The sequence below is a fragment of the Zalophus californianus genome, chromosome 9, assembly GCF_009762305.2.
Source record: "Zalophus californianus isolate mZalCal1 chromosome 9, mZalCal1.pri.v2, whole genome shotgun sequence".
NCBI classification, from domain to species: Eukaryota; Metazoa; Chordata; class Mammalia; order Carnivora; family Otariidae; genus Zalophus; species Zalophus californianus.
In genome coordinates, this window is record NC_045603.1 from 76,655,610 (window position 1) to 76,672,186 (window position 16,577).

The 16,577-nt window shown below is 38.6% G+C and overlaps 1 protein-coding gene across 1 annotated transcript in view; it reads left to right on the top strand.

Moving 5' to 3' along the window:
- IPO8 (importin 8) overlaps positions 1-16,189 on the top strand; it is a 73,777-nt gene extending 57,588 nt beyond the window's left edge. The window contains exons 21-25 of the mRNA XM_027594401.2: positions 858-1,078; positions 2,315-2,520; positions 5,024-5,227; positions 5,847-5,963; positions 14,227-16,189. Coding sequence (XP_027450202.1) covers positions 858-1,078; positions 2,315-2,520; positions 5,024-5,227; positions 5,847-5,963; positions 14,227-14,324 — 846 coding nt within the window. The 3' untranslated portion in view covers positions 14,325-16,189. The remainder of the gene's footprint in view (positions 1-857; positions 1,079-2,314; positions 2,521-5,023; positions 5,228-5,846; positions 5,964-14,226) is intronic.
- Positions 16,190-16,577: the final 388 nt, after the last annotated feature.

Genomic DNA, 16,577 nt, shown 5'->3' on the forward strand with positions numbered 1-16,577 from the left:
TCCAATCCTCCCCTCAAGCCTTGATTTTTAACATTTAATTTTAAAATGAGCTTGTATTAAGACCTCAGAATTTTGTTTTACACAAATCATTTCAGCCCATCCCTTTCAGTGAAAATAACTATTAGGTAATACTTCTAATAAAAGTAGTTCATCAATACTGTAGAATTGGAGTCAGATGCCTTCATTTTCATGTGTGAAGGCCATCATTTTTTCTTCAGTCTTATACTAACAGGAATTTTTTTATTGCGATGTTGACGAGTAGCATGTTACTTTCAGGTGCATAACAATGATTTGATATTTATGTTTTGAAATGATCACAATAAGTCTAGTTAACATATAGCACCATAGATAAAATTTTTTTACTTGTGATAAGAACTTTTGATATCGACTTAGCAACTGCCAGATATGCAATACAGCATTATTAACTGTGGTCACCACACTGTATATTACATCCTGTGATTGAAATTTTCTTTCTCAGGAGAAATTCTGATCACATCATGATTATTTTCAGTCCCATTCGATTTGATTTAACAAAGAAAAATTCCAACCTAGTCATTTTACCTTAAATGTGGAAGTGGCTGAGTCTACATTTGGATTATTGCCATCATTTGAGTGTGGACTCCTGTGGGACAATCTTCAACTAACTGTAATCTGCACTCAGAAAGGAAGGAGACTTCCTCACACTGCTGCTCTCAGACCTCTTTTTGGCCATTTAATCTCTGGGTTTTATGAGAATATGAATTTATTGAATAACTCAAAACAGTTTAAGCAAAGGTTTAATTATCATTAAGACTATCGACACTCTCTACCTGGTTTCTATGTATATGGTTGACTCTTTTTTTCATTTCTTCCTCTAGTGCATTCCACTCTTTGTTCAACTTGTTTTGGAGAGATTAACCCGAGGAGTCAAAACTAGTGAGCTCCGTACCATGTGTCTTCAGGTTGCAATTGCTGCCTTGTACTACAACCCTGATTTGCTGCTACATACTTTAGAACAAATTCAATTGCCTCACAACCCTGGACCTATAACTGTACAGTTTATAAATCAGTGGATGAATGATACAGATTGTTTTCTTGGGTATGTGTTTTGGATTTTACGCTACATTTCTGTTTTTGGAAAGTTGACTTTTAAAAGTGTATAATAGTATATAGAAAGATAATTTTTTTAAAGAATATTTAGTGTATTAACATAATATTTACTTTTAGAGAATTAAGAATGTGTTTCAGTAGTATAATCTAGTGGAAAGAATACAGTCTGAAAATTAGTTATAGCCTATCCCTACTTGTTTTTGACTTATGTGCTAGCATTATATCTTGAGGCTACAAGAATTAAGTGTCGATCTGATTCAATGACTATTAAGTGTCTGTAGGCAAAAACATTCTAAATGGGGTCAGGTTTCTAAGGAAAATGCCAGTTTGGTAAAGATGTCTTGCCCCAGGATATTGAACCCTGCAGATCTCAGGGGAGCTTGTTCTCAAATATGAGGTCAGAAAGAAGGATTGTTTGTTGTAGCCCAGGTGCTGCCCCAGTGGGAGAGGGTGTCTTTATGTGAAGTACTCTCCTAGTTTTCAAACTTAGGAAAAGTGAGATGCCAAGTAGTAGGTACATGCCCTCCTCCAGTGACTGAACACCTATTCGTGACTATTATGCTAAAATTTCAACTCTGACGATGGCTTACTGGGAGTGTTATACCAAATATAGTAGTCTTGCCATTCTTAATATTTTTAAACCACTTAGAAGAAACAGAAAAATGTATATAATGTATACTGGTCAAACTTTTTTCCTTCAGAATCAGATTTTTCTTATCCTATGTTAAAGCAGAGAACATTTAATGGATTTACTTAGAGCCATCAAGTTCACCTTATTATATGCTGAGTTTCTGAATAGCTTTTGGCACCTGTGGTTAGTGTACAGTGTATGTGTTAAGAAACCTTGTAGACCAATCTAATGCAGAAGACAGAGTCTAAATTTTTCCTTTTTCCCGTTAGTTAGGAATTTCATGCTGTCAAATACAGGTGTTCTTGCTTTAATAGAACTTGTATGCCAAGGTCCAGATATAGCATTCATATCATAAATTGATATTATATCAAGATTCACCATATTAATTACAGACTTCTGTAGCTCTTTGATGATAATTGGTTTTTACAAAATTTGATTTATGTAGGATTTCATATGGTACAAAACGGGGGCTAGGATACCTCTGTATAATTCTATTGAATGAACCCTAAAATATTACCTTGGCCATTTTTTCTTGTAGTTTTTTCAATTATCCTCATTTCTCATGAGCACATTTTTTTTCTTTGTAATTTGTAGGCATCATGACCGGAAGATGTGTATAATAGGACTGAGTATCCTTTTGGAACTGCAAAATCGACCTCCTGCAGTAGATGCTGTAGTGGGACAGATTGTACCCTCAATTCTTTTCCTTTTCCTTGGCTTGAAGCAGGTCTGTGCTACCAGGCAACTGGTAAACCGCGAAGATCGCTCAAAAGTGGAGAAGGCTGATATGGAAGAAAACGGTAAAGTCTTCTAATTGCAATGAATGCTAGAATTGATTTTGATTTGAGCATGCATTTTTTTTAAATTTTAGTCTATTTGGAGTCATTAAACAGTTACATTTGGCTTGTTGCACATTTAACAAATATTTTGGGGTGGGTTTACAGGGTTTAGATTTGTTCACTTTCTGACATGTAAGTAATTATTGAACTTAATGAATGTTGTTACGCCCTGGGAAATACAAATGCATTTATAACAGGATCAGATGGTTTTGATAATAAGTTAGCAACCAGTTATTTCATTTTCTTGTTTGTGCCGACAGTGTCAGTGAAGTCAGCAGCATGAATTAAATGAGCCATTAGTTAAGAGCAGAAGTGACAGCATAGCAGATTAATAGAGAGTGCCTGATATGTTTGTTTTTTAATGGTTCTTAATCAAACTATATTTGGGAGATACTTATGGTTTATGTATTAATAAATTTAGAATAAAGTATACAAATGAAGGTTATTTGCTTAATTGAGAGTCAGAATAAGATTGTTAGAGTCAAGGATATTAGATCTTTATTTAATGATACTGCAGAAAACTACTTACTTGGGTCCAGGAAATAACATTATCCAACACCAAATGGAGTTTTTCCTCTTTTGGTTAAAAACAGACATTTCTTTAAATGAGAAAAATCAGAACTTATGGAAAACATACATCTTTATTTTTGATGCTAAATTCTATGATTTTGGTGACTGTAGATTTAAAATATTTTACATTTAATTGGCATCATCCTGGTTTGTTCATGTACAAGGAATGGTACCAGTCCCTAACCCCTAAAACTGCGCACATCTTCTGATCTGATTTTTCTTTCTCTCAAAATAAAATTTAAAAGAGAGAGAGCATGTGCACGTGTGCTGAGGGGAGGGGCAGAGGCAGAGGGAAAATCCTAAGCAGGCTCCTTGCCCAGCTTGGAGCCTGATGTGGGGCTCAGTCTCTCAACCCTGAGATCATGACCTGAACTGAAATCGAGAGTCAGACACTTAGCCAACTGAGCCACCCAAGCACCTCTATTTTGTTTTTCTGAATACCACGTAGAACTTTTGCAGTAATGCTTCTTTATTAGAAGGGTTTTGTTTTTTGCTAAGTGTAGGTCAACAATTACAGAATTCCTTTTTTCAGAATGTTATGTTCTCTAATTTTTTGTTTTGTAAACTGTTGGTCTATAACTAATATGACTTGAGAAAAACTTTCCTAGTACTTTCCCAGATTTTCCTGTTGAATTTCCACTGAAGTATAGAATGATTAATTAGGAAAGGAATTTCTTGCTCTTTGTAATTATACCTTTGCCATTTATACACACACACACACACGCACACACACACACACACACACAATGATCAAAACTAGGGTTTCTTGCCTTACCCCTAAAACTGCTTCACAGTTTAATTCAGGTGCTTCAGTGTGGTATGTTTATAGAACTATTATTTTTGGAGTAATATTGCCTAGTTTGGGTTTACTCTAGCTCTTTCCCTTTTGGGTTGATTTTGTTCTGCATTTACTGTCTTCTGGTTATTTACAGTATTGGGCTAACTGCTTAAAACAGATTGTCACTGAAAATAAAACAATCCATGATGATATACAATTCAGCTCTCAACTTTTCACCCCACATGTAGCTAATTTTTCTTTCTGTATTTTTCCTTTTCTGTTAGCAGGGATGATCTCATTTGAGCACTTCTAAGCAGTTCATAATCAATTTAGGTGACTGTTAAGAGACCATAACATTCTTGGGGTGCCTGGGTGGCTCAGTCGTTAAGCGTCTGTCTTCGGCACAGGTCATGGTCCCAGGGTCCTGGGATCAAGTCCCGCATCGGGCTCCCTGCTCAGCGGGAAGCCTGCTTCTCCCTCTCCACTCCCCCTGCTTGTGTTCCCTCTCTAGCTGTGTCTCTCTCTGTCAAATAAAATCTTAAAAAAAATAAGACCAGATTTTCAGTGGGAGGTCATTGTTATTTATTTATTTAAGATTATTTATTTATTTGAGAGGGAGAGAGAATGAGAGATAGAGAGCACGAGAGGGAAGAGGGTCAGAGGGAGAAGCAGACTCCCTGCCGAGCAGGGAGTCCGATGTGGGACTCCATCCCCAGGACCCCAGGATCATGACCTGAGCCGAAGGCAGTCACTTAACCACCTGAGCCACCCAGGCGCCCGGTCATTGTTATTTAAAACACATGCACTGACCATACACTTGTCTTTTTTTTTTTTTTTGACAGAAAAGTCAATTTGGGACTTTGATTAAATAGCATTTTTGTATTAAAGAGTATGAGGCAGCCATAGAAAAACAGTAGTAATGTCCAGCAGACTTTAGATTTAGGGATACTTGGAAATTGTTTTTAGTGAGGAGGATAAAGTCATTTTCAATTTAGCAAACTACGGTAAAGGTTTATTTTTAGCATTTCATGTAAAAATAGGTGGTAATTTTCCCATTTCCATAATGTTTTGTCCTTTTGTGTTTTCATTCCTCTTAAATAATTAATGGGTTCACAGAGGAGATTTCAAGTGATGAAGAGGAGACAAACGTAACTGCTCAAGCGGTGCAGTCCAATAACGGAAGAGCGGAGGCAGAGGAGGAGGAGGAGGACGACTGGGATGAAGAAGTGTTGGAGGAGACTGCCCTTGAGGGATTCAGCACTCCGCTTGACCTTGACAGCAGTGTGGATGAATATCAGTTTTTTACACAAGCTCTGCTAAGTATGTCTTTACTCCCTAACCCTTCAGATATTTTCTCTAAAGTCTACCTTAATTTCCTTTGGTTAGAAGTTGTTTTGGGATCTGCCCAAAATTGGTTTAGATGTTAAATTTGGTTTTAGTTGTGTTGAGTTTGTGGTAAGCTGTCCACATGGAAAAACCTGGGAGGCTCGAGGGCTGGTTTTGCCTAAAGCACCAATTTGAGTTCTTGGTGGGGGAGCGGTATTGAAGCTGCAGGTACTCTGAGAAGCTGGAGGAAAATGGCAGCACCTGAGTAGAGGTGTGTGCCAAGATTTGGAGTTTAGGGTGCATAGTTAGTAAACCCTCAGGAGGAAGAGAATGGCGAAGGAGGCAGAGACCTGGGCAAAGCAGAGATTGGCAGTGTGTTAACCATCCTCTGATCGTCCCATGTGGTTGGATACAGAGTGCGTATTTTTGTTTCGTAAACTGGGGGTTTACAAAAATAGTCCTTTGCCGGAGTAAGTTTTACCACCTTGTGTTTGTGATGGTGTTGTACTCTCTTACTGTCTGCAGTCAGCTCATCGTACTTTTATTATCATGGCACTAGACTCTCTTTCTTCTTCTACACCCGCCTCCCCCGCCCCACCCTCCCGTGCAACAGCTGTGCAGAATCGGGATGCTGCCTGGTACCAGCTCCTCATGGCACCGCTCAGTGAGGACCAGAGGAGGGCGCTGCAGGAGGTGTACACCCTGGCAGAGCACCGGAGGACAGTGGCAGGTCAGCTCACCAGATCTCCACACTGGAGTGCACATGTCCGTGTGCCAATAGTCAGCCTTATTCATGTGTTTTGTGGCACCTGAAGGCTGTTTTAAAAATTGTTACAGGCCAACCTTTCAGGATAATAATGAATTATTATTGTATGATTTTTAAAAAATTTTCTTTTTAATCACTTGTGCTATCTTAGCTCTGCAAAATCCTGTGCATTAGTATGTGTCTTTTAGTGGTGGTGTTATTCATGAGTACTTACCCTATATTTTAGAGCCCAAGTTAAGACATAAAGGTGGGGATGCATCTTGCTGAGGGAGAGTTAGTCAGTTGGATCACCCATCTAAACATCTTAACCCCAGATAGACTGAAGGTACTTCATGAGTTCTTGCAAGGAGCTTGTCTTCCTGGAAATGAAACACTCTTCATTTCTTTTTGCTGGGCTTTACATGTTGGTGATTCTTGTTGATTTTCAGTTTTTTGACCTGGAGAAATTATTTTATTATTGTAGTCACTCCTAGAAAACCAGTGGAAAAGATTTTGTACTTACAAAAATATTTTAGTGGAAAACATCGTGGAACAGGCCCCTGGGACTTAGAGCCAAAGTTCTGCATGGACTTCAGCCCTGCGTAGTCTGTGTCAGTCCCTGATAGAATTCTGGGCACACTTCCAACAGTAGACTATGGAACTATTAAAACACAACTTTGAGACTTGTTTTCATTTTGCTTATTTTTACTGGAAGTTGAGATAGGGGAGGTAAAGTCTTTTTAGCAGTTTTTCTGTGGATAGCAAACATAAAGGTTAATGCTCAGGGACTTCGGGGGGGGGGAGATGACAGAGCAGGAGGACCCTACACTCACCTCATCTCACAGATACAACTAGATAACACTCACATCAGGGTAAATAACCCAGAGAATGACTCGAAGACTGGCAGAACAGACTCCACAACAAAATGTAGAGAAGAGTCCACATCAAAGAGGATAGGAAGGGCAGAGATGCAGTGGGGAGCAAAACGGACCATGGGTCTGTCCACTGGTGGGAGGGACCTGCAGGCATGGAGAGGGGAGAGAAACATACTCTCATACTGTGAGCCTGCATGCAAATTTGGCTTTGAAAACCAGAGGGGCTGAATTTCATGAGTTCTTACAACCAGTGTGGCTTACAGCCTAGAACTTTAAAAAAGGAGGTTCAGTTCCGGGAGAGCCTTGAGGGCTATAGAAAACTGAGTTCCCACCCCCACCGCACAACAAACAGCCTACAGACATAGAGCATAGTGGCAGCACTTTGAAAAAGGCCTGGGGCTTACAGGAGGGAGATTTATTTACTAATCTCAAAATATGTCCCAGAGGGATAGAGATTACTGGAAGACTCCACCAGGAACAAAGTTGCTGGTGGGTGCCATTCCCCTTCCTCACTCTCCCTCCGCCGCCCTCCAGCATAAACACTCACATACCTGCAGGAGCCAGCCTAGAGCTGGCATTCATTACCTAGTTTGCTTACATTATGCACCCAGCCTTTTCAGCGGGGCCTGCCTCAGGCCTGGTGTTGTGGGTCCCCTTCCCCAGAAGACTAGTGCAAACCTTGCCAACACTGTGTCTCTCCACTGTGCACGCTGTGGGGTCTCAGTTGCAGTAGCGGTGGCCAGTCTTATTAAAACTGTGCACCCTGCCTGTGTGTGCCTTGTGGATTGGCCTGGTCTCAGAGACGGGGACACATCTCCTCTGGCAGAGTTTTAACCTTGTTAAAACTGCATGCTCCACCCATTACTTTCAAAACAAGATATGTAGCTGAATTTCCTAACAGAAACACACACAGAAAGTTAGACAAAATGAGGAGACCAGAGGCATGTGTCCCAAATAAAAGAGTAGGACAAAACAATAGACAAAAGACACCCTAAGCATAACAGAGGTAAGTAATATGCCTGATAGAGAATTTAAAGTAACCACCATACAGATACTTACTGGACTTGAGAAAACAGTGGAACATTTCAGTGAGATCTTTAACAAAGAGAAAACATTGAAAACCAACAGAGATGAAGAACATGATAATTGAAATTAAAAATACACTAAATGGAACAAATAGACTAGGGGAAGCAGAACAGATTAGCAACCTGGAGGACAGAGTGATGGAAAGTAATCAAGTTGAGCAGGTGAGGGGAAAACAAATTCTGTAAAATGAAAACTTAGGGAACTCAGTGTCCCCCTCAGGCATAATAACATTTGCTTATAGGGATCCCAGGAAAAGGAGAGAGAAAAGGAGGCAGAAAATTTATTTGAAGAAATAATAGCTGGAAAGTTCCTTAATTTGGAGAAGGAAGTAGAAATCCAGATCCAAGAGGTACAGACATCCCCAAACAAAATCAACCAAAGAAGGTCCATTCCAAGACACATAATAATTACAATGGCAGGGGTGCCTGGGTGGCTCAGTCGTTAACCGTCTGCCTTTGGCTCAGGTCATGGTCCCAGGGTCCTGGGATCGAGCCCCACATCGGGCTCCCTGCTCAGCGGGAAGCCTGCTTCTCCCTCTCCCTCTGCCCCTGCTTGTGTTCCCTCTCTCGCTGTGTCTCTCTCTGTCAAATAAATAAAATCTTAAAAAAAAAAAAATTACAATGGCAAAAAGTGGTGATAGAGAATTTTAAAAGCAGCAAGAGAAAAGAACAAAGTTATGTACAAGGCTGTACAAAAATCTAGTGGATTTTTCAGCAGAAACTTTGCAGGCCAGACATATTCAAATGCCTGAAGGAAAATATCTGCAACCAAAAATACTCTATCTGGTAAGGCTATTATTCAGAATAGAAGGAGAGATAAAGTGTTTTCCAGACAAAAGTTAAAAGAATTCATGACCACTAAACCAGCACTACAAGAAATGTTAGTGGAAAACAAAAACCATGAATAATCAAAGTAGGAAGCACAAAAGAAATGAAAATAAGCATATCTGTAAAAACCAGCTAAGGGACTCACAAAGTAAAAGGAAATGAAGTATGACACCATAGACCTAAAATATGGGAGTTGGGGGGGAGGGACAAGTGTAAAGAGTAGGTTCAAACTTATGTGACCATCAGCTTAATAAAGACTGTTATATGGGACGCCTGGGCAGCTCAGTCGTTAAGTGTCTGCCTTCGGCTTGGGTCATGATCCCAGGGTCCTGGGATCGAGCTCTGCATCGGGCTCCCTGCTTGGCGGGAAGCCTGCTTCTCCCTCTCCCACTCCCCCTGTTTGTGTTCCTGCTCTAGCTATCTCTCTCTCTCTGTCAAATAAATAAATCTTAAAAAAAAAATCCTTAAAAAAAGACTGCTATATGCAGAATATATTGTATACAAACCTAATGGTAACCACAAATTAAGAACCAGTCTCGATATACCAAAAATAAAGACAAAAGAATCCAAGTAGATCACTAAAGAAAGCCAACTTATGGGGAGAGGAGAGCAAGGGAAGAAAGGAATGGAGAAGAACCTCAAAAACAACCAAAACCAAGTAACAAAATGGCAGTAAAAACATACCTATAAATAACTACTATGAATGTAAATGGACTAAATTCTCCAGTCAAAAGACAAAGGGTGATGGAATGGATAAACAAGACCCATATATATGCTGTGTAGAAGAGATTCATTTCAGACCTAAAGACACATGGAGACTGAAAGTGAAGGAATGGAAAAACAATTATGAAAAGAAGGGGAGGGTAGCAATACTTAATATTGGACAAAATGACCTTAAAACAAACATTGTTACAAGAGACAAAGAAGGACCTACCTAATCATAAAGGGAACAATCTACCAAGAGGATATAACAATTTTAAATATTTATGACCTGCCATGGGAACTCCCAAATACATAAAGCAGCTATTAACGAATAAAGAAAGAAATCGATAGGAATACAATAGGGGACTTTAACACCCCACTTACATCAATGGATAGATCAAAAGAAAATCAAGAAGGAAGGAGTGGCTTTAAAGGACACATTGGATCAGATGGATCTAACAGATATATTCAGAACATTCCATCCTAAAACAGCAGTGTGCACATGGAACATTCTCCATAATACATCACATGTTAGGCCACAAAGCAAGTCTCAACAAATTCAAAAAAGATATACCATGCATCTTTTCTGAACATAACACTATGAAAGTAGAAATCAACCGCAAGAAAAAACCTGGAAAGAACACAAATACATGGAGATTAAATAACATGCTAGTAAACAATGAATGATTTCTTGTTTGACCCAAAGAAGAAATAAAAAAAGATACATGTAAACAAATGAAAATGGAAACACAATGGTCCAAGATTGTTGGGAGCAACAAAAGCCATTCTAAGAAGGAAGTTTATAGCAGCAACACAGGCCTACCTCAAGAATCAAGAAAAATCTTAAACAACCTAACTTACACCTGAGGGAGCAAGAAAAAGAACAAACAAATCCCCAAACCAGGAAAATGAAGGAAATAATGATTAGAGCAGAAATGAATGATATAGAAACTAAAATATAGAACAGATCGATGAAATCAGGAGCTGGTTCTTTGAAAAGATCAACAAAATTGACAAACCTTTAGCCAGATTCATAGAGAGAGGACTCAAACAAAATCATAAATGGAAGAAGAGTAATAACAACCAAAACCACAGAAATACAAAGGATTGTAAGAGAATGGTATAAAAAATTATATGCCATCAAATTGGATAACCTAGAAGAAATGGATAAATCCCTAGAAACATATAATCTCCCCAAACTGAACCAGCAAGAAATAGAATATTTGAACAGACTAATTATCAACAGTGAAATTGAATCAGTAATCAAAAGACTCCCAACAAACAGTCCAGGACCAGATGGCTTCACAGGTGAATTTTAACCAAACATTTAAAGAAGAGTTAATACCTGTTCTTAAACTTTTCCAAAAAATAGAAGAGGAAGAAAATTTCCAAATTCATTCTATGAGGCCAACATAACTGTGATACCAAAATGAAATAAAGGTACCACAAAAAAGAACTACAAGGCCAATATCTCTGATGAACATAGATGCAAAAATCATCAACAAAGTGTTATTAGCACATTAAATCTAACAATACGTTAAAAAAATCATTTAGCACAATCAAGTGGGATTTATTCCCACAATGCAAGAGTGGTTCAGTATTCACAAATCAATCAGTGGCATACATTACATCAGTAAGAGAAAGGATAAAAACCATACGATCATTTCATTAGATGCAGAAAAAGCATTTGACAAAGTACAGCATCCATTCATAATAATAACCCTCAACAAAGTTGCAGGTGGAACAGAGCTCAACATAATAAAAACTCTGTATGAAAAATCCACAGCTAACATCATACTCAATGGTGAAAAAGTGAGAGCTTTTCCCATAAGGTCAAGAACAAGACAAGGATGTCCACTCTCACCACTTTTACTCAACATAGTACTGGAAGTTCTATCCACAGCAATCATGCAAGAAAAAGGAATAAAAGGCATCCAAATTGGTGAGGAGGAAGTAAAACTTTCACTATTTGCATATATATATATATATATATATATATATATATATATATGGAAAACTCTAAAGACTCCATCAGAAAATTACTAGAACTGATAAATGAATTCAGTAAGGTCACAGGATACAAAATTAATGTACAGAAAACCTAATAATGAAGTAGCAGCAAGAGAAATTAAGAAAACAATCCCATTTACAATTGCACCAAAAAGAATAAAATACCTAGGAATAAACTTGACCAAGGAGGTAAAAGACCTGTACTTTGAAAAATGTAAAACATTAATGAAAGAAACTGAAGATGACACAAATGGAAAGATACTCCATGCTCATGGATTGGAAGAATTACTATTGTTAAAATGTCTATACTACCTAAAGCAGTCTACAGATTTTTTTTTTTAAGATTTTATTTATTTTTTCCTTTTTGCTTACTGTTGTACTACTGGTTCTTTTTTTTTATTATGTTAATCACCATACATTACATCATTAGTTTTTGATGTAGTGTTCCATGATTCATTGTTTGTGTATAACACCCAGTGCTCCATTCAGTACGTGCCCTCTTTAATACCCATCACCAGGCTGACCCACCCCCCTCCCCTCTAGAACCCTCAGTTTGTTTTTCAGAGTCCATCGTCTCTCATGGTTCGTCTCCCCCTCCGATTTCCCCCCTTCATTCTTCCCTTCCTGCTATCTTTTTTTTTTTTAACATATAATGTATTATTTGTTTCAGAGGTACAGGTCTGTGATTCATCAGTCTCACACAATTCACAGTGCTCACCATAGCACATACTCTCCCCAGTGTCTATCACCCAGCCACCCCATCCCTCCCACCCCCCACCACTCCAGCAACCCTCAGTTTGTTTATTTGACAGAGAGAGACACAGCAAGAGAGGGAATACAAGCAGGGGGAATGGGAGAGGGAGAAGCAGGCCTCCCACTGAGCAGGGAGCCCGATGCCAGGCTCGATCCCAGGACCCTGGGACCACGACCTGAGCTGAAGGCATACGCCTAATGACTGAGCCACCCAGGTGCCCCAAGCAATCTACAGATTTAATGCAATCCCTATCAAAATACCATCAGCATTTTTCACAGAACTAGGAAAAACAATCTTAAAATTTGTATAAAACCACAAAAGACTCCCAAGTAGTCAAAGCAGTCTTGAAAAAGAACAAAACTGGACGTATCACAATTCCAGATTTCAAGGTATACTACAAAGCTGTAATCATCAAGACAGTATGGTACTGGCACAAAAATAGACAGATCAATGGAACAGAACAGAGAGTGTAGAAATGGACCCACAATTATATGGTAATTAATATATGACAAAGGAGGCAAGAATATGCAATGGAAAAGAGTCTTTTCAACAGTGGTTTTGGGAAAACCCAACCATTTTCTTAAACCATACACAAAAATAAACTCAAAATGGATTAAGGACATAAATGTGAGCTCTGGAACCTTAAACTGCTAGAAGAGAGCAAAGGCAGTAATTTCTCTGACATCAGCCATAACAACATCTTTTTAGATAGGTCTCCTGAGGTAGGGAAACAAAAACAAAATAAACTGTTGGGACTACATCATAGTGAAAAGCTTCTGTACAGTAAAGGAAACAACCAACAAAACTAAAAGAAACTATGGAATGGGAGAAGAGATTTGCAAATGACAGTCCAATAAGGGGTTAGTATCCAAAATGTATAAAGAATTTATACAACTCAACAGCCAAAAAACAATCCAATTAAAAAATGGGCAGAAGACGCGAATAGACATTTGTCTAAAGACATACAGATGGCCAACAGACACGTGAAAATATGCTCAACATCACTCATCATAGAGAAATGCAAATCAAAACCACAATGAAATATCATCTTACACCTGTCAGAAAATCAACAAACAAGGAACAAGTGCTGGTGAGGATGTGTAGAGAAAGGAACCCTTGTACACTTTTGAAAGAAATGCAAATTAGAAATTTGGAATTTCAAAATTCCACTGTGGAAGACAGTATGGAGGTTCCCCAAAAAGTTAAAGATAGAACTACCATGTGATCCAGTAATTGCAGTACTGCGCATTTACCCAAAGAATACAAAAATACTAATTTGAAGAGATAGATGTACCCCTATGTTTATTGCAGCATTATATACAATAGCCAAATTTTGGAAACAGTCCAGGTGTCTTTCGGTAGATGAATGGATAAAGAAGATGGTGTGTGTGTGTGTGTGTGTGTGTGTGTGTGTGTGTGTGTGTGTACACACAATGGAATATTATTCAGCTATAAATAAGAATGAAATCCTGTCATTTGTAACAGTATGGATGGATCTAGAGAGTATAATGCTAAGCAAATAAGCCAGTCAGATAGAGACAAATACCATATGATCTCACTCCTCTGTGGAATTTAAGAAACAAAACAAATGAACAAAGGGGAAAACAAGAGAGACAAACCAAAAAACTGACTCTTAACTATTCTTAACTATAGAGAACAAACAGATGGTTAGTTACTAGAAGGGAGGTGGGTGGGGGAACGGGAAATAGGTGAAAGGGTTTAGGAGTACACTTATCTTGATGAGCACTGAGTAATATATGGAAGTGTTAAATCACTATATGGTACACCTGAAACTAATATAACACTGTATGTTGTTAAGTACACTAGAATTGAAACAAAAGGCGAATGCTCAGTTGGGCAGAATAGCTAATATCATGAGTCACATGCCTTCACAATGCTAAGTATAAAGAAATGAAGCTCATTTGAGGTTATTTCCAACTTTGTCACCTTAAATACTCTTCTCCCCCCCCCCCCCTTCTCTTGGCAAATGCTAGAGGCAAAGAAGAAGATTGAACAACAGGGAGGCTTCACCTTTGAAAACAAAGGAGTTCTCTCCGCATTTAACTTTGGGACTGTGCCCAGCAACAACTGAAAGAGGGAACATCAGCCTACCAAATGTCATCACTACATTTTACTTCACCAGGGGAATGTGAAGGTCAAGGGGAGGGACAGAGTGGGCTGTGCCGGTTAACTCTGGCATTAGGCAGCACTTTTATCCACTGCCTCGTCCACTTTGAACTTTCTCCCCCCGAAATATATATTCTCAGCAGCTACTGTAATGTATGAAATTCAAGGAAAACAAAATCAGTGGACTGAAGAGGACAAATCATATTCTCCAAAGGATGAATGACCAAGGTGGTTTTAGAGGACTGAATTGAATTGCACGTCTCAGGTTTTTGCCATGCAGAATCAGTGGATTTATGCGGATAACAGTGCCTTCTGTTGTACATGAATTATCTGAAAAATTTTTTTGGAGTGCATTGCAATTTTTTTTAAAGCATAAAACATATTTCTAGATATAATGTAAACCTTGGCTATATGTTGACTTATTCTGCATTTTACTATGTGAATTTACTGTTAGGCAGTTAGCTACAAGTCACTCTGGTTTCAAAAACATCACCGCTCGCCTCGCTCACCCTGCTGCTGGGGGCTGTCTTCAGGGGTTGTAAAATATGCACTGGCTCTGGTTTTTCATCAGATGTTTTGTGGCTTTCCTAATAAGTGTCTTATTCCCTCTTCCATCATATTTTTGAGCTCTGAAAGAGGTGGTATTTTTTTGGAGTCAGCAAATATGAATATAAATTTCATTTTTAACGTGGTAAGTTCAGGACTCAAAAGTTTCTTGGCAGCAAGTGGCAGGAACTCTTTAGTCACTGGAATTAACAGTAAGTCCGAGTGTATTCTGAATCATGTACTTAATTATGTAATGAATTGATAATTATACTAAAGCACATTGAACCCTTAGGAGAAGGGTGCTACATAAGCATGTGGTCTTTCCAGATAGGGGCTTGCATTTTCAACAGTGTATCATTCCAGCTCTATTGGACCTGGGTCCAAAACATTTTCTAACAAAATTTTTTATCTAGGATAAAGAGCCAAATGAATTTAACTTCTACTTTTCACACATCTGAATTTTCTCCTACCTAATTCATTCTAGCCTTTATTATAGCTAAGTTCAGCTTGTTATATTTTTCACGGGTTGGGATGTTGGTCAGCTGCCCTCTTGGATGGTAATGATGCCTATAGGAAATATAGCAGATGGAGGTTATGGCTGTTTTTCTGAACAAATTCAAGACTAAAACATGGATCATAGTGTTTTCATACAGTAAAGTGAAAGTGTATTTTCAAAACCTAATGTATTACTGGATGTGATACAGTTTTCTGTTTTTGTGAAATGTCTGCAGCTTATATTTCCCCTCAGTGACTGGAGGAATTTTCTCCAGGTGCTTCCTATATTACCATCCCTTGTTAATATTAACTCTTTTTAGAAGTTTAGGTTATTTAAGTAGTTTTTACAGAAGTAGCCTAAGAAGCCATGAGTTTCAGAGTTAAAGGATCCCTTGCTTTCCTCTGTCCCTCCTCCCAAGGCATTGTTATTGAATGTACCAGCTGGCAGAAGAGAAAGATGGCTCTGGGGGACATTTTAGATATCCTAAGCTTTGAAACTCTTCTTATTCTCCCCATGTCCAAAATGGTTTATTTTAACATAAATAATATGCCTTCACACTGGATTGTAAAAGGCATGTGATTTTATTTTTGTGAGGTATTGTTTTCTGCAGTATTAAAGGGAAAGAGATGTTAATGTGTATCATCCTATCTTGTTTTTGAAGCCAGGGTAGTTGTATAATTTTGTTACCAGCAGTGCTAACCTGAATGTGATCTGGTTACCTTGGAAATGCAGGAACTTATATGAATGTACTGTAAAATAAAACACGGACTGATTCCCAGGATTCTGAACCTCTGTCTGAAATGTTTTCTAAAATGTGGTGGTGCTGTAAGCAGGTGATCAAAATCCATCAGGGGCGCCTGGGTGGCTCAGTTGGTTAAGCAACTGCCTTTGGCTCAGGTCATGATCCTGGAGTCCTGGGATCGAGTCCCACATCGGGCTTCCTGCTCAGGGAGTCTGCTTCTCCCTCTCGTGCTTTCTATCTCTCATTCTCTCTCTCTCTCAAATAAATAAATAAAATCTTAAAAAAAAATCCATCAGTATGTTTTCTTGATTTTGGGGGGAGGTAGAGCAAGGTAGCTGTTGGCTTGGGAGGGTAAGAAGGGTTCATTAGGAGAAGCTAGAGTGGAGAGTGGTTGGGAGCTAGGGCCTATCTCATAAATCGTGTCCCAATGAGAA